At 43.2% G+C, this 27296-nt stretch overlaps 1 protein-coding gene across 1 annotated transcript; it reads left to right on the top strand.

Annotated features, from left to right (window-relative positions):
* The first annotated feature begins 6349 nt into the window (after positions 1–6349).
* Positions 6350–27016, top strand: LOC124473616 (receptor-type tyrosine-protein phosphatase epsilon-like). The gene is made up of 21 exons (XM_047029225.1): positions 6350–6557; positions 12852–13136; positions 18243–18314; positions 18406–18502; positions 19003–19076; positions 19236–19372; positions 19602–19692; positions 19865–19941; positions 20101–20137; positions 20235–20332; positions 20841–20960; positions 21170–21333; positions 22058–22193; positions 22327–22476; positions 22826–22919; positions 23174–23250; positions 23360–23494; positions 23660–23785; positions 24030–24181; positions 25238–25373; positions 25464–27016. Exons 3-21 carry the CDS (start codon positions 18248–18250, stop codon positions 25536–25538), a joined length of 2043 nt encoding a protein of 680 aa, XP_046885181.1. The 5' UTR covers positions 6350–6557; positions 12852–13136; positions 18243–18247; the 3' UTR covers positions 25539–27016.
* Positions 27017–27296: the final 280 nt, after the last annotated feature.

The following is a 27296-nucleotide window of genomic DNA, read 5'->3' as shown; positions in this document are numbered from 1 at the left end:
GACAAGATGGCACCTGAGAAATGATGAGATGATGTGAGAGAAAGACAGAGAGATTAACGGATAAGAGTGAGAAAGAGAGAGACGTAGACACCGAGAAACAGAAACCAGAGAGGATGAGAGACAAAGAGACAAAAATTAGAAGAGGGAGAAAGGGAGAGCGAAAATAAATTGAGTATAACGAGAAGACTATTGTTGGTTAAAAGTGGAGGCATTTGAAATAGAGCATAATAGCAGGTTGTGCCTGGTGCCTGCTGAGTGTGTTTGTTCCTACATTTGGTGTGTGTGGCACTTTGTGTGCGGCGTGTTGGGTGAGAATGTTTTTGTTTGTAAACGCTCAAGTATGCGAAAGTGTAGTGTTGTTCCCAGAGATCTCCTCCACATACCGAGAGACGGCAAACAATGATGGACCGAGGCAAAGGACAACAAACGGAGACAAAAACCCAAACTATTAACACTCCCTATGAGAGGGAGGAGGGTTCCAGGGATGCTTCCCCCTTTTCTTCTCTCTCTATCGTTCTCTCTTTCTCCTTCAGCGTAAAAGATGAATCCCTCAATACGGCCCTCTCAAATTGGATTCTTTCCACCAGTGTAATGCAGAAAACGAAAAACCATTCATCAAGTCTGTGCCATTGCGCCATCCTCCTGTTACTAGTCATCAGCTGTAGATAACCACGGGTCAATATCGCTTCCCATTTCCCCGGCTGTAACACTATCATCCGATCTCATTGTTATTTTCACTCCTGTCCAGGTCTGCTGTCAGAACTCCCACTTTCATAAATGAATGGTTTGAGACGTGTTTATTCAGGAGAATGTCCAGACTGTAGTCACAGTTCCAGGTGCTGTGCTGTAGATTCTTTGCTCGGTTCATGTCAGTCATTCAAAATCTGGTTTGATAAAACCACGGTTGATTTGACTTAGCTTTTTGGTGAATCCCGGTTCCCCAAGCCGCACTGAAAAGACTGCCTCTAACAATAGAACCCAGGCTGACAGTAGCATTAAACGAACACAAATATTCACTTCAAAGTTTGTTTTTCCTTCAACTTCCTCCACAAGTGCACCCTGAAATTTAAATATCTTTCTTCATGTAACCAGACCCCATAACTACTCTGCTGGAAGATGAACCTAATGATTTGTCTCTCTTCTAACAGTGGTGGTGGTCTGGATTTGGCTCAGGGGGTAGAGAGAGTCATTCACTAATCACAAGGTTGGTGTTTTGATCCACTACTCCTTTTGGCCATGTGTCGAAGTGGCCATTAGCAAGACATGAACTAAGTTGCTCATGATGGGCGCTGATGTACATTGCTTTGGGTGTGCCGCTGCAAATGTCGCTACGTAAGGGAAGTCATTTTCCTTCTTTTTTTTTACCAACAGTCTCTCCATGATGATGCAATCAATTTACCTTGGAACAGCAAAGGGGTATTTATAATTATGAGTATTATTTGTGACATCAGAGGCTGGGCCTATATGAAAGGTTAAACAGAACTCTAATTACCAGTCTGCTGGACACTTTCACTTGAAAGGCTGCTTTCATGATTGCCACCATTGAGGCCATCGTCAGTGTTTTCCTAGCTACCTAAGCCCACAGGAGAGTAATGAATCAGTCACAGTGGAACTTCATCTCATCTATTCTTATCCAATTGCATCATGTGTTGTCCTCAAGTCCACTCAGACAATGATCCATAGATAATTGCTTTTTAATTAAGAGTGAGCAATGACCACATGAGAAACATTACACTTTCGGCAAGTAACTCCATCATAATTTGCCTAGCAGGTTTGAATGGTGCTATTAAGGCTTGCTGTGCACACACACAGAGGCACCGAAACGGATAACCCAATGAACAGTCTTGTCACATTCTTCTAAAGGCATAAAAACAGCTAAAGAGCATTCCACATCCATCCTGTTTCCCTCTTTGCTTGTTTTGTGTTGATAAGAAATGGTACTCAATGGTGTGATGTGATGAACATAATTCCGCTTCCCGACTGCTGGCAATGATATTGGCATGTGTCACTCAACTCTATATGAATTCACCGAGCATAAAATCCATGTTAACTATGTTAAATGTCAAACGAAAATCGACCTTCAATATTTTACTAAAAACTAAATGTGTTTTAATCACAATATCCAAATGGCAGGAGGGAACAATTGGAACCCACAGAAGCACAGACTGTTGAATAAAAAAAATATAATGTGAAGTTGAGACACAAGAACTGTACCACCGGTGAAAAATATGCAATGCATGTATGTTTAATGCAAGATCACTCCTGGTTTCAGGAGTCAAAAGCTGTCATTTCCATTAAATTGCATGCCAATTGGAAAGGTCAGAGCTGTCCACAGACAACCAATGAAGCCAGTAATCTTCCTTCCTCCAGCTTTGCACTAATACATAAAAAAACAGATGCCAGTGTGAATCTTGATGAACCCCTTACAATGAAATGAAAGAAGTGCATCTGGCTCAACTGATCTTGTTCAAAGTACTCCATCCTGCAAAATGAGTGTCTTCACAGCTGAACATGGTACTGTACCTGACTTTTCACATCCCGTGCCTTCGTTCATGACATGAGCAAATATCCTCACACGCTTCTCTACACATCCCGATGATGACACAAGGGTGTTCTGTTTGTTTCATGCAGGCATCAAAAAGGACATTCGCCACTTCAACATGCGCCAGTAGGCTGTTTTATTTAACATTGCCTTCTACTTTAAAAACCCAGAGTTTCCAATGGTCATCCAGCCTGTCTGCCTACCTGTCAGCCTGCCTGCCTGCCCACTTGCACAGCTGCCTGCCTGCCTGCCTGCCTGCCTGCCTGCCTGCCTGCCTGCCTGCCTGCCTGCCTGCCTGCCTGCCTGCCTGCCTGCCTGCCTGCCTGCCTGCCTGCTTGCCTGCCCATCTCAAGGTCGTGTGTGGCAGTGTGTGAGGGAGATTACAGGACTAATGGACAGGGCTCGACTCTAATGAAGAGTCCTGATGAGGAGGCAGCATTGTTCCCCATCGACAGATCAGCCACTGCCATTTCCATTTTCATGGGTGCCCAGATGCATCGCCAGGGGAATTTCATGGCTGATTTGCTGATCTCTGTGGAGGGAATTTCACAGTAGTGGGGTGTGTGTGTGTGTGTGTCTGTAATGTTGTACAGTTAGTAGACTCAGATACAGTGCCAGATACAACACATCTGAGAAGAATTGTAATGTAATCACATCCTTAATGAAACATAATGCCACAGGACTGAGACATTCTGTAACTCAGAAACAAAGCCTTCCAAATGCAAACACAAACTGTCCCCATTAACATTAATAATGTGTTGAGGTTGTATTTCCAAACTACTAAACTTTTGGACACAACTGGGTTGTGTCGGAATAAGCAATTTTTTCATCAAGTTTTTTTGCAATGCACGCTGTTAGACGTGCGCTGAAGGATGACCCTGCATAGAGAGGCAGCATGAAGGACAGAGGTTCTCGCCCTCTCGCTCGTGGTGGTCTTTCAGAGCGGCGCCACACCTGCCTTCTGACACTGAAAGCTCAAATCCCTTCTTGATACACACAGTATGAAAGTTAATGTGGGGGATTCAGTGCTTTGTCAAAGAGAACTGGACCTTTCTAGACAACACAGACAACATATGACTTCGATAGCCACTGTCTGAACACTACACCATAGACTGCCAAAAGACATCTTCAACTGCAATGGTAAAGACAAAAATTCGGTGAATGCACATTTGATACTACACATATGCTACAAAGCAGAAGACTGGTGAACTGTGGGCTATAGCCTCCTATATAAAGATTCACCTTCACTGAAAGGAGATAAAAGGAAGTGATGAAGGTCAAGTGAGAGCTTTATTCAGGACAGGAGTCTGTTTGACATGCAGGTGGGAAAACATTTCTCTCCCTAAAGGTCTCCCGGACCCTGGGGGAGTGTGCGTGGGCTAGGCTACTGCATAGCATCATCTCATTGCCTTTCCAGCCCATGTCCTTTTCTCCAGTGATATTTTCACTGTGCCAGAGTGCTGTGTCACTGTGATTGCTGGTCTTTGGGTTTTGGTTGGTTTTTATTCTTTTTTTTCTTTTCTAAAGTGATTCTTTGGTTAAACTGGGGCAACCCAGGCGTGTTTGTACCTCTTTGTCTTTTTACCAGTCACCCTTACCGTGTCAAAAATCACAAAAAACAGTCAGTTCTTATTGACAATAAAAGCATTGCTGGTTAGCTTTAGTGCTCGTCAATCCTGGTCTCATAAAAACCAGGATTTAAAACCTTTTCTATTGAATTTGATAAAGATTTGGTGAAATGACTGAGAACCGAGGCAGCCTCCACTTCAGAACTCAAATGCATTCCTGTATCATCACTGATTAACTGGACTATGAATGTTTGACTTGTGGAAAATGTGACTCTTGCATTGGAACTTAAAGGGAATTACCATAATAGTATTTGACATATTTGAAAAATGAATTGCAGATTAAATGGTTCTCAAATAAAATGTGTTCACTGACATTGGGCATTAGTCATGGTGGTGCCTTGACTATGTTGTTAGTAATTCAATACTGCCCCCATTTGACCCATACCATGTACTACAGTCATGGTGATGCTCAGCTCCATACTAGTGGTTAAGAGGCATTGTTCCCGCTTCGCTCAAATATGTATTACTGTAAATGTGTAACACATCAATTGACGATGTTGATAGCCTACCTATACTAGCCATCACACAACAAAGGGTTATTTGATACTGTGCTTTGTCCCAGTCTCTCTGAGAGAGAGGTGTGCTCACATGAAAAGGAACCCCCGGAAACCAATTACAAGTCAATTGGCTATTAGTGTTACTATAACAGTTCCGTGATTGGCTGACTGATTCTGTTACACAAACTTGTGCAGTAGTTTCCGACTTGTACATGTAACGACACTTGGTGTCTTCTGCTGTTGTGTAGAAAAGCATTTACAGTGATACCAAGTAGGTGTTTCATGAGTATTCAGATTTTTCCCTTCCACACATAGCATCACATTCAATTTAATGTTTGAGTGAAAAAGATAGAGGGAGTGTGTGCGTGTGTGTGTGTCAGAGAGAGAGAAAGAGAGAGATAAGGGACGTTTTTCATCTCGACTCGATTTACTGTAACTCAGACACACCGACAAAATAGAGATTGACGCACATGTATAATGAATTTGGATTTGGATCCCAGTAATGCTACACCCTTTCACTCAATAAGAAATTATTTTAGCCACATGTGAGCTTTGTGAGTAATTACAGAGTTCATCAGATTCTTTAAATATTCATAGGCTGTCTCCAATCCAAGCAGGACACAATTACAATTGCAAAACAGCTTTAATGAACTGCAGCATGCTTAACACAGGAGTCGACATGAAACTAAGCATTAGAATAGATGTGAAATGTGAGGCCTGGTATATGAAATTAAAACAATGTATTATGTATTGAAATGGAAATAGTTTATCTACAGCTCTTACTTATGTTTTCACATGTCCAATAACAATTAAAGATGTTCTTTGAAAAATGTGCCTGTAGTATTGACATTGTTGTACTTAATATATAGGTTTTCTGTAGTGCACGTTAACGTTTCAAATGCAAATACAGTGAGAACGATTAGATAAAGCAACTTACGGTGTTGTATTAGTGATTTGAGCCATTTGCCAGCAGATGGCTCTACTGTGCATAGCTGAATCTGAGCACTTGACTCTCACTGTAGCATGAAACATTTCTTCTTTTATATTGCTCTTATAAAGTAAGTCACCATTTTTATGTTTCCATACTAGTATTATGAGACATGATAAAGAGATCTGTACAGATGCCACTCGTTTTTAATTGTATATTATGGAGTCAGATGGCTGAGCGGTGAGGGAGTCGGGCTGGTAATCAGAAGGTAGCCGGATCGATTCCCCACCGTGCCAAATGACGTTGTGTTCTTGAGCAAGGCACTTCACCCTACTTGCCTCGGGGGGAATGTCCCTGTACTTACTGTAAGTCGCTCTGGATAAGAGCGTCTGCTGAATGTAAATGTATATAGCATTTGAGACATTGTTTTTAACAAAAGACATGCCAATGAAAGATTATTGATAGTGCAAGATGCTGTTTTTTTCCTGGGTTCTAAATGCTCATAGTGAAACTACATGTGACAACATGAGAAAAAGCTTTTTCAGGTTTGCTCCAATTTAGCTATATTCCGTCAAAAATGTATTAATGAGCAACGATAGATGTCTGGTGTCAATGGCGACGTAAAACTTGAAAGCATCGATTTACTGGATTCAGGAGGATGGAGGAATTTGAAGGATGCTGAAGGCCTCAGCTAATACACTTGGTCGGCGCCCGGGGGAGTGTCTACGCTCGTTTTGCTGAATGCTGAGGACTGTCATGAGGCGAATCCATCTGCGGAACAGTGTTGAAGCGCATCCTCGGAGATTTGCTACGTGGAATATGTAGGCTATGTTAGTGCTATGTATCTTATTGAAATTGGGTGACACTTTACATAACGAACAAGGTCATTATTTGGTTAGGCCATTAGAAATACTATATAAATCATCCGGCTCCGCGAGATAGGCAAATCGCCCACACGCAAGGTAAGATCATTTAGCCTATAGGCATTTTTCACAGCGGTTGTCTCATATTTTCATTACACTATACAGTAGATAGCCTTCGACACCGTTAACTGAAGTGCAGGCCAACAATAACCTAATAGGATAATCAATTTGCATTATCGTGATGGCACGGGCCATTAGCCTATAGACATTATGTTTAAGCTGTTTATTATACCACTCACATGGTTGTTTGATAATACTATAATCTCCGTTTTATAGCCGAAACAAATCACGATATCTCTTCCCTCGAAAGCAAAATTAAATCCTATATTTTTTAGCGTAGATCGCAGTTGAGCACGCGGCTGAGCATAGCCTACAGACCACTGTTATATGGGTTAGTAGAGCAAACCCGCCTGCTAAGATGTTCAACGTTCATCCAAAGCGTTTACAAAACATCGGATGTTAGAGCTAAAATACAAGGATTGAACATTTCAGTGGGTCCATGAACGATTAAATGGCAGTCTGATGAAAACACCGTCCACAATTTCTGTAAGAAGAGTCAGATTGAGGTGACTGTAACGGAGCCGTTAAGGGATGAGGTTTATTGATTGATTTTTACGTCTCAAATCACAGGTTAGCCCAACCCTGAATCGGAATTCAAGCATTTCGAAATTTGCTAAATGTGCACCATTGAGTCAGCTTTGGAAAATAAGGCTAAGAACACAAGATGGCAAAGTGTCAGGCCCACTGCCTAAACTTAATTCCCTGTCTGGCATTCATACTTTATTTTTATCTAGGCCTACGTTATTAAACTTTATGATAACAATTTATACCTATACCAGCATGTGGAGATCTTTCCAGATCCATCCCTGAAATAATTCTTCAATCCAAAATCATTATTTTGAGTTATCTTCTTTGCAACACATACTCTGTACTGCATGTGTGTAGGTACTGATTCATACTCCACATGCATTAGCCATTGATGATGCATTCCACCACTCGTGTGGTGGCAATCCTTAAAATATGACTTGGAGTTGGAGTTGTTCCCTTGTTCATAATGTCAATGATATAGCCTGGCCTGATTGTATTCTAGCAAGTGGATCTTGGTTTGTGCTTCCTCAAATCTACCACGATCGCCTTGTACTGAGTAGTTCCTCTCCCTGTTGACTGTTGCCCCGAGGACTGCCACTTCTTCTTGTTACAGCAACTTTAGACCTACATGTCATGGTGATCAGTGGATGCCAGGAATACGGTCCTCCTTGCTATTACAATGTTTGCTCAAATGACCGCCATCTGTCTAAGGAATCATTCAGTGGTCACCATAGAAGCACAATTGCATTACTGTCTTGCAATCGAATCCAGCAGACTTGATGGCTCAATCAGGTACAGTTTGGAGGCTGAGGGATGGATGAAGGGATGAGAAAAGGATGGGGGGAGGATGAGGGAGGGGCATGTTGCCCTGTCTGAGGCAAATATCAGTGTGAAAGGGTCAATGAGCTGTTTCTACTGCACACTGAAGGGGGAATTCACCACATATGCTGTTCTATTACAAATAGTTTTTGCCCAGAGTTGAAGTGGGGGTTAGATGGCTGAGCGGTTAGGGAGTTGAACTATTAATCAGAAGGTTGCCAGTTTGATGACAATGTGTCCTTGGGCAAGGCACTTCACCCTACTTGCCTCAGGGGGGAATGTCCCTGTACTTACTGTAAGTCTCTCTGGATAAGAGAGTCTGCTAAATGACTAAATGTAAATGTAAGTGGGGGTTTCCAGCACAACAGTACCGAAGAGTATGTTGTAACCGACTTTAAAACAAGTACACTAGGGAGTTCATTGTAGACTGTGTTGATGTCTTTGTGTTTTGCAAATGACAAAAACTAAACAGCAAGGCCACATCATCCGTCATTCATTCAGAATTCATATTGTACGTGCGAACGCAGGGGGTGTTTGCTGTCCATGGGGTTCCAATAGGGAAGGTTGAGCTGCACCACCCATGGAAGGAGAAGAGGCTATACTTTTATCCAAAGTGATTTACAATCAACTATGTACACTTTATCTTAAACAAGGGTGTGTTTCTAGGTGTGTTTGAGGCTAGCAGTCAGGACAAAATGAAGGAGGCATTCCATGTTGTAATCCCCCCCCAAAAGTTTATAGACGTCTCATTTAAGTAAATGTCGCTTTAGAAGGCTTTACATTTTCAGCACCACCCAAATTTATGAGATTGTGATCTGTGCAGGCCTGTTACGCTAAGGTAAATGACGCTAACATGTCCTGTTTGTAGAGGGAGCCTGCTAATGTGTGTTTTAGTGAGCAGGCTTGGGCGAGACAAAGGGCATCTCCACTCAGTGAAGCTATAAAAATGTCAGATACTGACTGTGTAATTACAATTGCAGTGATAAACATATGAGCCTGTGAAAGGTGGTGTTTTTATTTGGACTTTCATGCGTCATTGGTGTACACGAAAACCAAAGTTGCGCTAAGCTACATTAGGAGACCAGGGCTGATACTGTGTACCTTGTGTACTTGTTTGTGTGTGTGTGTGTCTGCGCGTGTGGGAGAGAGAGCTTGTTTAAGTAATGTGTTGAGTTTACTGTGGCACTGTTCATTCTGGGGAGTGGATGGATACGGCCTGCCTAGCACTCGGTACAGCAGGGACAGCCACTGGAGGAGAACATTGTTTCCTTGTAATCATAACGATAAAGTGCGTGGGACTGGAATTGCCTGTGGTCCATGCAGGGGATGTGGGATGGTGCATGTGTCTGTTCTTGTCGTACAAAATTACTCACTGTTATTGAAACAGTTGTGAGTAGCTTAAGGCCACTGCTTTTCTAGTTAGAGTTGTATTTTTGAAAGACAAATTGTCCAGGCCGGTTCCATAGCTTGCATACATGTCTCTACACTACTCCTTTGATTTACAGAGTAGGCCGGTTCAATATACTGTAGGGCTTCAACAAGCTCAGCTTGAAGTCTGAGATCAGACTTATAGGTTTTAGAGAAACGTTCAAGAACAGTGGATGCCAGTGTTGTCACTTGGTCAATGAGAAGTGTTAGACAAGCTTGTTCCTTGAACAAACGCTGTAGGAAAAAAATAGTTGCTTCTCTGATACTGGCCATTAGGGAGTCATGGTAACCAAGAGCGAGAAGTGTAAATGAGATGGGTTGATTTCATCAACTTGCCCTCATGACTCGCCAGAGAGATTTGAACTGTTGACAAAGTATATTTTATGGTCATACTCTCATTCTCATGAATGGAGCCACTGATTATGAAAGCAATGGTCAAAGAATAAAGTCTCAAACTTGAATGAGCATGAGAAGCAGCTGATGAAATTTGTCCCCACATAGACATGGGAGTTGTAGAGATGTAATTGTAATGATCATGTTTGTCGGAGCCTAGTCCCGCCTAGGCTGTGGCCTAGAAGTGTCAATTTTGGTGCCCTCAAACTGGAGGGTGGAGATCACTGGAGTCAGCCGCTTGAGTTTGTACTCATTCACCCACACTCAGTATCAGAGTCAGTCCGAGATATATGGAGATGCAGACAGTAGTTTGCTCCAACTTAAACCAATCTGTAGTTATTCAATATATAAATATCTAAAAAATATACATTGATTAAGTGGAACTTTTTCACGTAGGCCTAATCCAATGATGTTGACTCGTGTTTGAGTGTACATTAAACCACCATTCATCAAGCTTCGGTAGACGTTTAAGATCTCAGAAGATCTACAGGACCTTGGTGCCTGCCTGAGACATCAATAACCCATGAGGGTACGTAATGAAAGCATAGCTGAGCATGTGACCTTCATAAACTTCAGATTCTCTGAACTCATAGGAACTGGATTGAGTCATAAACCATCATCATGCATTCCACAGGACAAAACACTAGTATTCCTTCTCAGTATTATTGTTAATACTGATTTGAATTGAGTTATGTCATACTTGATAGTTTCTATTATGCGTAACAGTGGTGCATTCACACAGCATTTTGAAAGTCTCAGTTGACTAAACTTGAAACCAAATTTTAATCCAACAGCGGATCTGAATCTTGCAGACAATGCCATACTGTAACATACACCAATTTACTGCAAAGTGAAGAGCAAAGTCAAACAATTCCAAAGTTGTCCAATATTAGTTTGTATTTTTTAACAAGACTTATGCATTAGATTCAATATGGGAATGTAATGGAATGTGTGAAACATGAATTATGGATTGAGTCAAGGAGTGCTCTGAGATGACTCATGTGCAACTTTAATGACTGGAACATGTCCACCCTTGCAGTCAATGGAAGGATTGGAGATGGATGTGCCAGCAGTAAGTACCTCTCTTCAGCCAAGACTCTTCATTGAGCTCCAGTCAGTCTTTGATCTTCTGGGCCCCAGGGCTGAACAGTTGTTGTGGTCTTGACAGGCCTGTGCTCCTCTCAATAAATTTGTAGCCCTTTTAATGTTGTCTGGTACAGTACAACATGGTTATTGTTAGTGTTCTATTATGTATATCGATCTCATTTTAATCGTTTTTCATCAGTGGAAGTATGCTGTACGCCTTGGCTTGCAGTAGAGTTTTATAAAAAAATACAAACAACAATTATTGCATATTCACTTAGCTTTATCCAACTGCCTTCCAAGAATGGACTTAGCTTCCCTGTTGCTCATATGAGCTAACTGCTTGAGTGCCCACTGACAGCCAAGCATCGTGCCGGGGCTACACATTGGCAGTGCTTCATCACCTAAAGTACTTTAAGGATCTGGAAAGTAATACTAAGTATAATAGAGTTTGATTAACAAAAAAAATTGATGCCCGACGCAACCCGTTTTGGAATATCACTTTCCCTGCAACTCCAGAGAACAGAAACAATTGCTGCCAGAAAAAGGAAGTGAATGATTCATGCATGATTGGCAGATATACTGAAGCGATTAACAGTAAGAGTGCATGGCTTGCTGAGAGAACACTAGGATGTGACAGCCCCCCCAGTCTTGCTTCTTTGCTGGGTCTGCTGTGCGCTGGACTACACAGCTGAGTAGTACATTCCTCATGTTAGTCTGCAACATTTGTGCTTCTTTCTGACACTGTATTCCCATTTTACTGTGCAGTATCATCTTTTTGTTACTTTACAGGCTACTCTTAGTTATTTGAAACAGTATGGGACAAGTGAACAATGGGGACTTCTCTGGAAAGGGTACTTCATACTGATGTTGTGTGGGCATTATGCAAGTAAACGATTGTGCAAGGATTGGCTTTTACATTATGTTTACAGTCAGTCGAAAGAGCCTGTAAACAGTTCTATTAAATTCACATAAAACCCTTTTGAGAACAGTACCTGTAGGTCATCTCTGCTGCTGATTGTACAATCAAATCAAGTAAGCTAAGGAATTGTAATGGAGTCACACTTCCTCATCCTAGCCCTGACTGAGTAATTCATCTACACCAGGACTATTATCTCTTCTCTTTGCTTTTCTTCTCTTCACTTTACTTCTCTTCGCTTTGCTTGTCTGTTCTTCTTTTCTGTCTTCTCCCCTCTCCTTTGTCCTAGTGACAACCAGGCATCAACAGTACAGCTTTGTCTGCTACACCTGTGGGTGGAGGCAGTGGGGAGATATGGGAGTGAGTGGGCACTAAGTGGCATGTTTTTTCTCACATAGCTGACTAGAGCCATAGAATAACGTCACAGTACAGCCTTTGTATCAGACCGTGGCGCTCAGAGTCCTAAATGTAGCACTGAGCAGCGCACTGAACTTTATGGACAGACTATGGATGGGGCACCTTCTAAAAATAAGGTGGGTGTCCATTGGAAAATAAATATAGTTTTGTGATCATGTTAGCCTGGCATGATTTGAATTATTGTTCTGTATCTTTATTTTGAAAGGGGCCCTAACTGATTTTGGATGCTTCATGATTCCGAAACATTGTATGTGGGTGGGATTTGTTTTGCATGCTTGGAGATTAGGGGTTGTTAATTCTTTTCAGGAATTGCTTTGCCACACTGCGTTGGTTTGAACAACGATGGTTCTCACAGTGTAGAGGAGACAAAGCAAAGCATATCAACTCTCTCTCACACACAAACTGTACACGCGCACACACACACACCCTTCCCGCTTACTCTAGGCTTTCATCTCCACAATTTAATATTGTGAAAACTCTGCCGTGTTGCTCAGACAGGCTCCTGCCACCCCACACATGACACACAACGCATTCTACCGCTGTTCCTTCACATCCACGACAAAAACAAAAACTCCCGATTTACAGCCACGCAAGTGTCAAAGTCATGGCTTATGTTATTGAAGTAATATGTCAATGTTGAAGTCTGTATCTAAGCTGCGTTTTCTCTCTCTCTCTCCTCCCTGTAGGTTGTCTAGTATGTATCCATGCAGACGGTCGCACAGAATCACGCCGTGTGTCATGTCCTAAGTTTAAAGCTGTCAGCCATTACAGACACGCCTCCACTGCTCAACCACAGTGTGTCCTGGTGGGAAGAGGATGTGAGTGTGGTCTTGAGTTCATGGTACAGAGCCCAGCAGATCCAGTTAGAGAGCGAACCAGAGCTTCACCACTGCTATGGAATAGCAGGGACAGCAGATAGTACAGATAGTACACAAAGACTGTTGCTGCCTCTGCTTGGAACGGTGAACACTGTGAGTACACCTCAGCATTTACCCAGGTCACGGCCAAGTCTTATCGATGCAGGAAACCCATTCAAATTAATTTAATTAAGATAGATAAAAAGATAGATAGATAGATAGAACTTGAATTGCTCCTTGAAGGAGGTGTGGGTTGAAGTTATGGAGGGGTTCACGGGAGGGATGTAGTGTGTGTGTGTGGGGGGGGGGGGGGACACTGCATTCTCAGTGTCTCACCATTAACATAATTATATGTTAATTATGTTACAACTGGTTCTCTAACTTGACTTCACTGACCTCAAGCCCCAGACACAGTAATTTGTGTGAAATACATGACTAAAACCCGATTATGGAGATTTTGAAAATAAATTGAAGTTGCGTATTATAAGCCTGCTTCAGTAGTTTATAGTCACTGAGTGTGCTGTAGATGAGAGTATTTTCATGCAAGCTGAAAATAAAGCCTATGCCAAAAACTGAGGCCTTTGCCCTCACAGGGATATGACTGTTTATGGCAACCAGCCTACTCCCTATGGTAACTGTGGCAGGGGACAGTATTGCTGTATGATTGCTTGGCACTTTACTGAATTGTCTGAGGCTAGCTAGCATGACCTGCTAGCTTGTGTGAACTGCATATATAAGCATCATCCTTCATTCTGATGCTTTCAGACAGAATGTTTGTCCCAGGAAGACAGTTTCCCATTCTTGCAATACCCAGCCCAGACATCTCCACCCTCCTCTCACCTCTGCTCTCCTCCTTTGCTTTCATCGCATCTCCTCTCATCTCTTTTTTCTTCTTGTCTGTCTTTTTTGCTAGCTGGCTTCCCGACATGGATTTGTTCTACAGCTGCAGTGTGTTTTTCAGCTGCAGTGAATGCTCTGTGTTTAGGGACTGTTTCTCCACCTCTGTCTGTCTCTTTTTCTTTCTTTCTTTCTTTCTTTCTTTCTTTCTTTATTTCTCTCTCTCTCTCTCTCTCTCTCTCTCTCTCTCTCTCTCTCTCTCTCTCTCTCTCTCTCTCTCTCTCTCTCTCTCTCTCTCTCTCTCTCTCTCTCTCACTCCCTCTCTCTCTCTTTCCCTCTCTCTCTCTCTCTCTCTCTCTCTCTTACATCAAAAAATATATATCTGTATTGTATTTGTACTATCCATCTCACAACCTTGAAAGAGGAACTCTTCCTTTAATCTTTATTGATTCGGGGAAAAAAAAACATGAACAAACGGAACCTTGAATAGATTGATGTGACAAGAGCTTTTTGCTTTCGCCCTCCTCTTTCTGGACATCAGACAAAAGATACCCTTGTTTTTGTTATGCAGGAAAATCATTGACATTGGTGAGAGAAACAATCAATTTTTTTCGGAATCGTGTGTGTGATCTGTACCATTACTCCCACCTATGGGTCATCTATAATGATAACACAAATAACAAAAGCATAATGCAGCATTCTACAAATCTCCATTTACATTGTATTGACAAAAGCTCTTTAATAATTTGCACATCATAGACGTCCACACACATCATAAACTTCCATCGCTGTGAGTTCCTCACAAGGTGCCAGGTCAAGTCCTGAACACTATAGGCTCTTTGAAAGTCTTGCTTCCATGCTGCACCTTACTGTCCATCCTGCGTGAAGGCTTTGATGCTACAGTATTACCAGCTCAGGGGTGATCCTGTACTGAAGCATCCTTTGATCCTCATGAACCTGCGGAATCAACAAACCAGCCATCAGCTGAAAAATACAGTCCATGTCTGCAAATGTGATGAAAATGTGTGTGTGTGTGTGTGTGCACCTGGATGTATGTGTGTGTTGACCCAAGGCATGTGCGTATGTGCAGTGTGCGTGTGTATGTTTGTCATTGTGTTTGAGTATGTATATTTGATTGTTTGTGTTTATGAGTGTGTGTGTATGTGTGTGTATGTATGCGTGTGGACATTTCTGTATCAATCTGTGGACATTCACATGTTGCCATCCATCTGTGCAATACTGTGTGTTTTAGAGAGATTGTTGGTCTATCTGGAAGACCGTAGGATTTTCCATTTTATGATTGGGATTAATCATCCTGCAACCGTCACTCACTGTAATTCAAGGTCACATTGGATTTATCTCCCTCTACCTGAATGAGGTACTTTTACAACTTATGGTCAATATATCTGCGTTCAGCATTGAACCATTTTTGTGTACACACAAACACAAATGTATATCACGTACTGTACAAATTAAACACAGTGCACAGTCCAGTGTCTGTCCAAATATGTTTTGATTTAGAACGCTTCCAAATGGTGTCGTTGAAACAGTGAAATATGAATGAATACCCTTGCAGGAGAAAAAGGAGATAGCACAGGAAAAACCTCTCAAATCTTAGAGCTTGTCTACTTCTCCGGTTGGAAATGGAAGATTCAGTTCCGTCCGCTTGAATTATAGAGATAGCTTGGCCTACATTAAAAGGTTACAACTCTGCTGAAAGGAAAAATATATATGTTTCCCTGACCAGCAGGGCTATATTTAATGGCACTTTGCTCAACGGTCTTTTCTGTTCTCTACTGTTGTCATGAGAGGAAGTTGAGGTGAGACCTGAGTGGGGAAGTGCTGTTTCTTTCCAGTGAAGAGCTGTTTCTGTTCAGGAGCCTCACTAAGACTCCTCCACTGGTTTTGTGTCAAATTCCCTCAAATGCTCGCCCACATCCAGGCACTTCTCAAGGTGTTTGTTTTTCTCGGTTGGAGATGCCTTCCGCTGGGGCTAGAGGAGGACAGAGAGGGAGTTTCGGATAGCATACCTAAGGTCATCAGAGCATCTATACAGATGACAGCATTTGTTGACTCTTTTCATGGCCCGGTCTGTACTGTACCAACACCAAACGAACACCCATTGATCGTCAGTGTATAGCCCAGCTCTTCCATGAAACATTCAGAGCATTACCTGCTACAGCAACTCCTGTTGCTGCATTCCGGATGGATAATAATAAGGGCAGGGCGTTGCTCAGTGTCTGCTGTGGCGTGCTTATGGCCGGTGATGCAGCACAACTCCGCTCCCTCATAAGCATTCATCTGCATAGCGTGTGTCGCGGGCGAGGCTGGAGTAATGACATTGTCTGCATGCTAGCTGTGTCTGCAGAGAGACACTGAATCACACTGCTCTCTTCTGCAACATCGTAGAAATGTTTCAACACCCTCGCGGTTGCACGTCCATGAATCCATGAAGTTCCTCTTACTGCTGGGTGTCTTGTCCTGTCGAGACCATTTCACTGTTTCTGAGAATTGAATCAACATTTATGCCAACTGGCTTTAATCGGTGATTGCCATATTTGGACCTCTGCAATGACTTCCAAACACCCATATCAAGATTAAATTGAGGGCTATGTATGTATACGTGTGTACATATATGCGCGTGTGTGTGTTTGTCGGTGTGTGATAGAATGTGATTTTCCCAGTGGGGTTTTGAGGAGAACAGGTGTTGGCTCTGTCAGCTTGTTAACGCCAGAGAGAGATCATGCCTCCACTGCTCCATATGGCCCATAGGCTGGACATGCCCTGTGGGTGGGTATGTGTGTGTATATTCATGTGTGTGAGTGTGTGCGTTTGTTTGTGTGTGAGTGTTCGTTTGTGTAAGTATATGTGTGTGTGTGTGTGTGTGTGTGTGTGTGTGTACAGCATTTGAGCCTGTAGGCGTGCACTGGCTGGCATTACTCGATATCATTCTCCTCAACAGAGGCAGCCGTTTGTTACACACCCTCGTTTCCTGCAGAGAAATAGCTCTGCATACAGGCCACAGGGATCTTGGTTGTCTCCAAAAAGTCACAAAGTAGGCCTAGACCTTTCAAAATGACCCACTTTTGCTGAAGCTAAATTGACACCATGAATTATTCTCTTCATCCAAAGCATCCAGCTCTGCGAGGTTGATGGGATGTAAATGAGGGCACTCGAGTCTGTCTCACTTCTTGTGCTCGCTGCACTGAGGTCATTTAAGCCAATGGAGGGGGGTTGATTAGGACAGATGAATATTTGCTTCATGTCATTACAACATTGTACTAATACTAGTATAAATCGACAGTAACAGTTCATGTAGTAGTTCATGATACGTCACGTCTTCAGCTCAGATACAGGATCTGAAGGGAGGCCCAGTTTTTGGTGCTTGGTCATTCTTCCTTCGTACATTGTGACTCAATGGGAAGCCCCTAGGCATGGCAGGGACACATGTATCTGCATTGTGATGAAGGCGTGTAAACCTAGCAATGGAAATATAGGCTACGACATGTGAGTTGTGTTGAGCGTGCTGTAAAAAGAAGTCAAGGACAGAGAGAGAGAGGGAAAAGATGAAGGGGAGGACGGAAAGGAGGGGGGGTGCTAGGTTGCTATTAAATGCTACCAGCCATCTGTTCAGGGGCTAAGTGTTTAGCCAAGAAACGCCTCTTTATCTTAATGCTCTAAGTTCCTTTAAGCTCTACATCACATCGCCTCATGCCACTCGTCTTCTAACATCTTACAATGTGTCACATCAAAAATCTCTGCGACGTCGGTCAGCCTTCATTTCTGACACATAACTTTGCTTGTTATTTCCTCTCAATCTCCTCTGTGGTGTGTAAGAGAGAAATGTCGTCGGGAGATCTTGTATTGCAACAACCTTGCAACGTGAGACCATGCTTCGAGATGATGTTTATCTGTCCTGCAGTGTCGAGGCTCCCACTGCTGTCAGCATGGGTCTGGTTTCTGCCACCTATGAGATAATGCTTCCTGTTTGGTTCGGATATGGTTATTCTGGGGGATATTAGGTCATCAGTGATGGACGGGGCTGCTCAGTGTAGTGGACATGGCAGGGGAGGACAGGAAACGGTTTTAGCATTAGAAGCGACACTGTCAGATGCTGTTGACATCATACTCTCATTTCCAGAGAGGCCACAGGACATCTGTGGACCAGGGCTAAGGCAGCATCAGCTTGTCTATGGGCGCCCTCTAGTGGGCATTCATAGACATTACAGACGAAAAAGTTCTTCTGAAGCCATTTCTTAAATAATTAATAAGAATGTATTTTTTATTTATTTTTTAAAGACACAATATACCATTAATAGTTGGTTGATATTTTGCACTGTAACTTTGTTCTCACATACATTCTTTTGGGGTTTTTATCCACAGTGACAATGGTGTTGTTTCTGGCCGCAGCCACAATACCCTTTAACAACTCCTCATATGGGAATCAGACCAGAGGTGAGTACTTATGGCTGGGACTCAACAAACGGAATCTTCCTTTTCAAAATCTCATCTGACTGACATTTCATTCGCCTCCTTTTTACCTCAGAAAATCCCTCCCCCGAGGGCACCCATGTGCTTCCGTCAACACTGGTCATATCTCTCCTCCTCCTCATCATCGTCCTCCTCGCCGTCTACCTCCTAAGGTAGGTAGAGATAACCCCTAAGCTGCATGTCTGGCGTCCCTCTCAACTCTGTTTGCCCTCACTCCACTCGGACCAAATTCGAGAAGCTGACCAATCGCCATGTGTTCCTTCTCGAGTGTGTGTAGGGGGCCCCTACTTGTGTGCAGACGTGTGTGTTGGTGGGGGGGTGGGGGGGTGGGGTATCCAACCAACAGCTGCAGTTTCACAGACAGAAAACAAAGGCTGAAAAGAATGTGATTACACCCCTTCCATAGGCTCATTTGCTTGGGCTCTCTATTCAGTCAGTGGGCACTTCTCCTAAAGCTAAGGAAACTCTGCTCGCTCCTCATGAGTGATAACTGCTTTGTCTCTTTCAGATGGTAGGTCACCATATCTTTAACTTGTTGAGCTAAAAGCCTTGGGGGGGGGGGGGGGGGGGGGGGGGGGGGGGGGGGGTTATGCATCGACATGAACGGATTCTTATTTCCTGTTCTGTTCTCCTTCGCTGTGTCTCTGGTCAGGTTCAGGAGCCACAGGAAGGCTCTCGTCACCTCAGTCGATAAGAAGATCCCCAATGGCTTCCTGGAAGAGCAAGGTATGTTTGAGGGAACCCGGACTGTGGACATTATAAGTACAGACGCTCCCTAATGATGCTTCCTCCCGTCACCGGGAGATGAGAGACGCTGTTCTGATTGTCCCTGTCCTGTGGCTCTACCCCCCCCCACCCACCACCACCACCACCACCACCCCCCAGGGGAACAGACGGTGGTTCTCCTCCCCAGATCTCCTTCTCCCTCCAAGAGGTACTTCCCCATCCCTCTGGACTCTCTGGAGGACGAGTACCGGATCCGCTCGGCCGACGACTGCAAGCTCTTCAGAGAGGAGTTCAACGTAGGTTTTCCTCCCTCCGACCCAACGTTTCGGGAATAGACTGGCACTTGAAGTGCCGTGACGAGGAGATGCAGTGAGCTAATGAGTTCACCGTTTTAGACACGCTGTGAAATATGCATGGATGTGGACCTGGTCACTAGAAAATGTATCTGATTGATATGCATGGTTGAATATGCATGAAAGTCCTCTTGATGTTGCTTCCTGTGTGTGTGTGCGCGTGTGTGTGTAGTCCTTGCCTTGTTGCTTCCACCACGGTTCCTTTGAGGAGGCGAGCAAGGAGACCAACAGGGAGAAGAATCGCTACCCCAACATCCTACCATGTAAGTGATGGAGCCTCCAGATCTATGTGTCCTGTAGCTACGGTAGCAGCTGTAGCTACGGTAGCAATACAGCTACGGTAGCAGGCTCAAGCTTGAATTACCAAGTCAACAAACAGAGTATCGGTAAAGTGAGCCTAGAACTTGTTCCATCTTCTTCACCTCTCCCCTACAGACGACCACTCCCGAGTGGTGCTAGCTCAGATCGATGGACATTTGGGCTCAGACTACATCAACGCCTCATACATTGATGTGAGTTGTTGTTTAATACTCTACGTACTGAAGCTGTGTTTAGGCATCGCTCTTCGTCAGCATATTGTTTCACCTATGGCTGAAATCATTCTTAACGACGTGGGAATTTGACACACTGAAGTTGAATATTTTCTCGGTTAAATCCTCTCTCTTCTACAGGGCTTTAAAGAGAGGAATAAATTCATCGCAGCTCAAGGTAAAGGCTTCTCATTTCATAGCTGAAAGGGTTCTTTTAAACAAAAACTCAGTGAGAACAACATGCATATGTTTGTAATATGCTTCTTTTTCCTAAGGTCCAAAGCATGACACAGTGGCTGACTTCTGGAGGATGGTCTGGGAACAGAAGACTGCTACTATCGTAATGCTGACGAATCTAAAAGAAAGGAAGGAGGTGGGGTTCCGCTTTGGATTGTTTTGCTTTTTAAAGGATCTTTCCTGTGATTTCTGAGCTATCCTTTGCTTAGAGGGCTTGTCTCTGAAACCTTGGATGTTCTGAAGTGCTTTGAGTGTCAGGGGTCGGTTTGCCCCTTCACAACCCCAAGTCATGAGCATAATTACTTTGACCCTTTCTCGGCTAGAAATCCATGCAATGTGTCATCTCAGCCAAATTACCAAGCGTTATAGGCATCCCGTCGTATTGAACCTCAGAGAGATGATCGATGATGAGCAAAACACTGGGTTTAACAGTCAGAGTCGAGATAGAAGTGGATCAATAACTGAATAATTGGCGATGAGGCCCTTTGATAAAGCACTATAATTAGTCTGAGGCCCTTATTAATGAGTTCACACTTCGCAGTGTAGAATCGTTGACAGATTTAGACCGATTCTTATGGAAACCTGTGTTCCCCATGTGTAATAACCTCAATCCCCTGCAACATTTGTCCTTTGCTTCTCTGCAGGAGAAGTGTCACCAGTACTGGCCGGAAAATGGCTGCTGGATATACGGCAACATGAAAGTAGCAATGGAAGACTTTACTGTCCTGGTGGACTATACCATCCGAAGGTTCTGCATACAATATGTACGTATATGTATCATCTTGTGTCTGTGTAAGCTCCTGCCACCAACAAACGTGTTATTAGACACTATGTGATGTGTGTGTGTGTTGTGTGCGTAACCATGTGTGTGTGTGTGTGTTATGTGCGGAACCATGTGTGTGTGAGTATGTCATGTGCGTAACCATGTGTGTAACCATGTGTGTGTGTGTGTGTATGTGTGTGTGTTGAGCAGCAGAGGAGCGACGGGCCCAGACCGCCTCGTCTGGTCACCCAGCTCCACTTCACCAGTTGGCCAGACTTTGGGGTGCCCTTCTCCCCCATTGGCATGCTCAAGTTCCTCAAGAAGGTGAAGACGGTCAACCCTTCATACGCTGGACCCGTCGTGGTGCACTGCAGGTAAAGACGTATGGACCGTTCTTCGGCGGCGACATTAAAACACAAAATAAATGACTAAAATGACTAAATGTAACACATATAAGGGGTGACATTCATGACATTTCACTTTTATCCAAAGCCACTGACAATGGTATGCTTTGCCTGGAGTTTGTCGATGTTCATGTGGATGTTTACACGTAGAAAGTTGAACGTGTGAACGTGTGAACGTGTGAACTGAGATGCGGTGCTTTGAACCAAGAGAGCAGCTCCAGGGAGGTCAGTCAGATAGTGGGCGTTGTGCTCTGACGTAAAAAATCCACATTAGAAGGCCAGGGCTCGCTGCAACAACTGCTACGGCAGCTGGGAGACAGAGGGCCTGGAGCCTTCAATGGGCCCCATTGAGGTGTCCCCTATAATCCCCTCCCCACCTCCCCCACACACGTGCATACACACTGACTGCCTGAATGACCCAGATGCCCCCCGTTACTGGGGGGACTTGGAATCCATTGCCGACATCTGACAACAAGCAGCATATGGTGATCAGAGGGATGTACATAATCCTAATCGCAAACAATTCTGGCTCTTTGACCTCTTTTTAAACCTCCCCTTACTTACAGCATATCGTCATACTCTCTAGTAGTCGAAAGATAGACCGTACCACGGTGGACATCTGAGGTCATTGTGGTGTATTTGATACTGGGCCCAAGATGCTGATGTGGGCCCCTTCTCCTGTCTCTACCTTCAGTGCGGGGGTGGGGCGGACCGGGACCTTTATCGTCATCGACGCCATGATCGACATGATGCACATAGAGCAGCGTCTGGACGTGTTCGGCTTCGTCACCAGGATACGAGAGCAGCGCTGTCAACTCGTCCAGACGGATGTAGGTTTGTCCCTGAGACCGCTCCGTGGTGTGGAAGCTTTCCGTGAGCTGAGAAAAGGCCAAAGAGAGAAAATCCTGTTTATTTTTTTTTCTCTCTCTCCTTCTCTCGTCCCCTCTCTTTCCCATCACTCAGATGCAGTACTCGTTCATCTACCAAGCTCTGTTGGAGTACTTCCTGTATGGGGACACAGAGCTGGATGTGTGCTCCCTGGAGGGTCATCTGCACATGCTCCACAACACCAGAGCTCCCCTTGACAGGCTGGGCCTGGAGGAAGAGTTCAGGGTGAGGCCACACGTGCACACACACACACCCACACACACACCCACACACTCTCACACACACACACACACACACACACACTCACACAGACGTCCAAAAATAGACAGAAACACATGCAGTTCTCATCCTCTTCCTCAAGTGCCTCCTTTGTCTCCCTACTCTCCTCTGATCTGTCTTCTCCCATCAAGACTAGGGTGATTCCAGATCTTTCCAGAACACCTTGGCTGTGGTGTTAGAGCTCTATTGACAATTAAACGTGCACTACATGCCCTAGCACCTAATTGAAGCACAGTGAGTGACATTCTCCCTGCCAAACACTCCTCCCCCCCCCCCCCCCACCCCCACCCCTTAGAAGCTGACCAATGTCCGCATAATGAAGGAGAACATGAGAACAGGGAACCTTCCTGCCAACATGAAGAAGAACCGCGTGCTTCAGATCATTCCATGTAAGGAATACTCTGACACTCTTAACTGTTCCATAATACATCACAACCTTCTAACATCAAAGTTCTGCTGGCATGTATATGGCTCGTGTTCAGTGCCGGACACGAGTTTCCGTCTTAATAAGTCAGTCGGCACCATATTTGGTTCTAATGACACCACTGAAGTTATCGGCTTTCTGTCAACTCAATTTCAAAGCAGGGAGAAGTTTTAGCGTCTTTTTTCCCTTTTTATATCCATTTTTACCTCTTCGCTTCAGACGACTTCAACCGGGTCATTCTATCGGTGAAAAGGGGGCAGGAGTTCACTGATTACATCAACGCTTCCTTCATCGACGTGAGTACAGGTTTCTTCGCTGTCGTCCCCGCACGGCCCCTTGCGTCGCCTTCGCAAACGACGCGCGTTCTCACCCTGTGTCGTTTGTGACCCCCGCGCCCGTGTTCAGGGCTACCGTCAGAAAGACCACTTCATCGCCACCCAGGGGCCCCTGCAGCACACGGTGGAGGACTTCTGGAGGATGGTGTGGGAGTGGAGGTGTCACTCCATTGTCATGCTCACCGAGCTAAAGGAGCGGGAGCAGGTAACGCAGTCCTGGGAGTCGAGCACCCTCATGAACGGTTGGAGGGTCACACGGTTTCATTGTTCATAAACATATATGAGAGCAGAGCACCTACATCTTTTTTGCTAGATACAGAACTCTTCTCAGTATCTGTGTCGAATGATCTGTGTTTTTTTAATTCCTTAGGACAAATGTTTCCAGTACTGGCCAGCAGAGGGCAGTGTAACATTTGGAGATTACACCCTTGAGCTGACGAGTGACACGCTCTGTGACACTTTTACTCTCAAGGACATGGTGCTCACATACAGACCAGTGAGTCTAAGATAATATAAAAACCACAACGAAATGCCAATGTTTCAGCAGCTGCTGATGTAGTTCTGTAAGATAGCCCTACACTGTGTATTTTCTGGGAAATCCACAGTTATTCCTGGGGTCCAATCTATTGCATGGTATTGGTCTATGTATTATTCAATAGATTAAGTTAGCGATGTCCATTTTGAGGGGTTTTCAAACCCATCCTGTGATTTAGAGACATATGTTCCCTGTCCGTGTCCAGGAGAAGCAGTCTCGACACGTCCGTCACTTCCACTTCCACGGCTGGCCGGAGATCGGAATACCGGTGGAGGGGAAGGGAATGATTGACATTGTCGCTGCCGTGCAGAGGCAGCAACAACAGTCTGGAAACCACCCCATCATAGTTCACTGCAGGTAAGGGACATGCGGTGTCCATCCACAGACTGTCTCTTTAAATCACTTTCTGTCTCTTCCCTTGTGTTCTCTCTCTCTCTCTCTCTCTCTCTCTCTCTCTCTCTCTCTCTCTCTCTCTCTCGCTCAGTCTCCGTTGTATCAACAGGCTTGTCAACTTTCTTTGTTTTCCAGTTCTAAAACTGAAACATCAGAAAATATTCAAAACAAATCACAACCTCCCAACCCCAATCTGTTTAATTCCAAATATCTTCCTTCTCAAAAACTGTTCAAATTTATTTTGCGTTTTCCAGGGTAAGGGTTTTGGACCTTGTGTGCTGTGCCTAAACCATTCATGTGATCCTTTATAAAGACTCAACTGTGAAAGCTTTGATCGGAATCTAGCTTCAGGTGAAGTGATTCTAATGCAGCTCAGCCCAGTGGGATTGATCCAATCCTCCAATCCACAGACAATTAAAGCTCTCCAAGAGAAATCTCCTTAGACTCCCATCGTTATTAATCTGATGAAATGAGCTAATGACAGGAAACGGTGTCATCACTCCCTCCGATTCCTTCATCACCACTTGTCTAAGATGGGCTTTTTAAAGCTTTCTCACATTCCTTAGGGATAGGGGCTAGACCATGGCTCTGCCTCTCTCTCTCTCTAACGCTCACTCATTCTCCCACTCTATTTCTCCATCTCTATCATTGTAAATATTGACTCAGTGAATTACCTGACTGATTAGTGTAAGCTTTAGGATTAGCACATCTTTAAGTGAGTCTTCGAACTATTACACAAAGGTCACCTTTCTCTCTGCATATTGGGTAATCATATTTTCAATTACTTGGACCTTTCAAGAGAAAATTCGGAAGAAATGTTCTAAAAGATTGATATTGTGCTTTCTAAACACCGAGTTCAGTCTATTGTAGTAAACATTTCTCTTATTTGGCAAATACTGTATTTTATTAGCATAAATACTGACTCCTCCAGAATTCATCTCTTCATATGAATGCTTTGTTTACAGGCCATCAAACCTTGACTATCAATGTTAATAGTTGACTCCTGGTTTTGCTTCACAGTGCCGGCGCGGGTCGAACTGGGACCTTTATTGCTCTGAGTAACATTCTGGAGAGGGTGAAAGCTGAGGGTCTGCTGGACGTGTTCCAGTCAGTGAAGAGTTTACGCATGCAGAGACCTCACATGGTTCAAACAGTGGTAGGTCATACACATGACAGGAGAGGGGCTCAATAGTACATACATTCTTTTTTGGGGTCATATTAATATTTGTTGCTTTTTTTCACTCAGGAACAATATGACTTCTGCTACAGAGTGGTTCAGGATTTTGTGGACATCTTTTCAGACTACGCCAATTTCAAATGACAATATCTGGCCGCCATATGCTCGTCTGTGTACAGTATTCATTTAATGTATGCAATTTTTTCAGAAACTTGTTTTATAAACCAAGCTGTTTTTACACTTTGCACTTCCCATACCCACAGTACTTAAACATATTGTGACATATTGTAATATAATTGTTGGGCTATTCAAAAGAAGGTTAATAGATTTACCATCAGTAGTCATCCTGCTTCAGATTATTTGATATCTTCAATTTACATAATCTTTTAATGTAAAGATGCTTGGCTTAATGGTTCGATTTACAATTGGCAACACAAAAGGTTTTCATCTTACTTAAAAAACATGTATATATGTAGCATTTAGAGTTATTTATGTTTAAATTTTAAAGCTATTGATGGAAAATAGAATAAATGTAACATTTTTATTAACGAGTTGTATTAATTATTGCTCTTGTTTGGAAGATGACCACTAGATTGCCTTTATTTTGTCTTGAGTCTTGCACCAAGGACACACCATATACTTTAAGCCTGTATGTCCCTGGAGATTTTTCAGATTTATAAGAAGTCATTGTGATAATACAATAATAGGAACAACTGTGAACTATGAGTCACTTTATGTACAGGATATTGTTCCATTCACTCACTCACAAACAAGTAACAGCTGCTGGAGATTATCATTTACAAATGGCGGCCTGTATTTCCATCTAACCTTATTGCTTTAATTGTTTTTCTTATTGGAATCACTTGGTGTATTGGCTATGCGTTTAAGGCAGGTCAGACACAATGGCTTTTGGTTTGTACGATATTGTTCATCATGCCGCAATTGTTAAGTTAGTTAAGACCATTTAATAAAGAATCTTCTAAACATACATTGGACCTGTAATTTTTATGCTTGCATGAATGCTTGCATGTCACAGTGCCATAGTATGTTGATTAGAAAAACATTTCTGATCAAATGTGAATTGTCACTAAGTGACTTGAACTTTGAATTGGCATTCTGTACGTTGAGCCAGCAAGTTGTTGTTCTTTTTGTTTTTTGAGGAAAAAGGGACATGTATACATATGTACTGAATGTTTAAACAGTTTCACGTGCTGATTTCATACTCGTCCTTGTTACTTGATAATACTTGTATAGTAAAGTAAGTGAGTCTATTACCATTTAACACATAGATTATTTGATGATTGCATCTACAGCAGTATCAGATAACAGGCATCCATTAAATGCTGATTGTGGAATTCTCTTTTAATAATCTGTTATACTTAAGATACTTCACTGCGCTTTTCTTCATACCAAAGGTAAACCAACGGATACATGTCCTTTTAGCCAAATAGATGCGTTATGATTGTGTTGTCATTCAATGTTTGTGATTTCAGAATCTTAGCTAAACATGCTGAAAGTAAGAAAAAGGGGATTGGGGATTGATATTGTGCGCAAGCATCTTGTACCTGTGCTGTTTCCTGTATAATAGTTTGTATGGAGTTTACTGTTAATTTGCCATTGCTGGCTGCAATAAATCAGTCATAAAAAGTCATTTCTGCTTCAAATGGTTATTTATTCAATATTTCATTATAGATCTACAAACCATTATACTTCTTTTATAAACAAAAAAATTGGATACAAAAGTCTGACACCACTATTGAAGATACTTCCATTTTGCATTTGTTTGAAATGTAACACTTTATTTTACAATTTGAGTGAAAAGTTGAATCTTTGATATATTTACAAAAAGATTATTCTAAGTTAGTAGCTGATATGTTAATGACAGTGTGCACTTGAGCTGGT

This window comes from Hypomesus transpacificus, chromosome 11 (assembly GCF_021917145.1).
Source record: "Hypomesus transpacificus isolate Combined female chromosome 11, fHypTra1, whole genome shotgun sequence".
Taxonomy (NCBI): domain Eukaryota; kingdom Metazoa; phylum Chordata; class Actinopteri; order Osmeriformes; family Osmeridae; genus Hypomesus; species Hypomesus transpacificus.
This window is presented reverse-complemented; position numbering and strand designations above follow the sequence as displayed.

Excerpts from the sequence above, each read along its gene's own strand:
- LOC124473616 (XM_047029225.1), top strand. The coding sequence starts at position 18,248 with ATGGTGTTGTTTCTGGCCGCAGCCACAATACCCTTTAACAACTCCTCA. Across the intron at positions 19,373-19,601 it reads TCTTCAGAGAGGAGTTCAAC|TCCTTGCCTTGTTGCTTCCA; the intron begins GTAGGTTTTCCT and ends GTGTGTGTGTAG. Across the intron at positions 23,495-23,659 it reads AGCTAAAGGAGCGGGAGCAG|GACAAATGTTTCCAGTACTG; the intron begins GTAACGCAGTCC and ends TTAATTCCTTAG.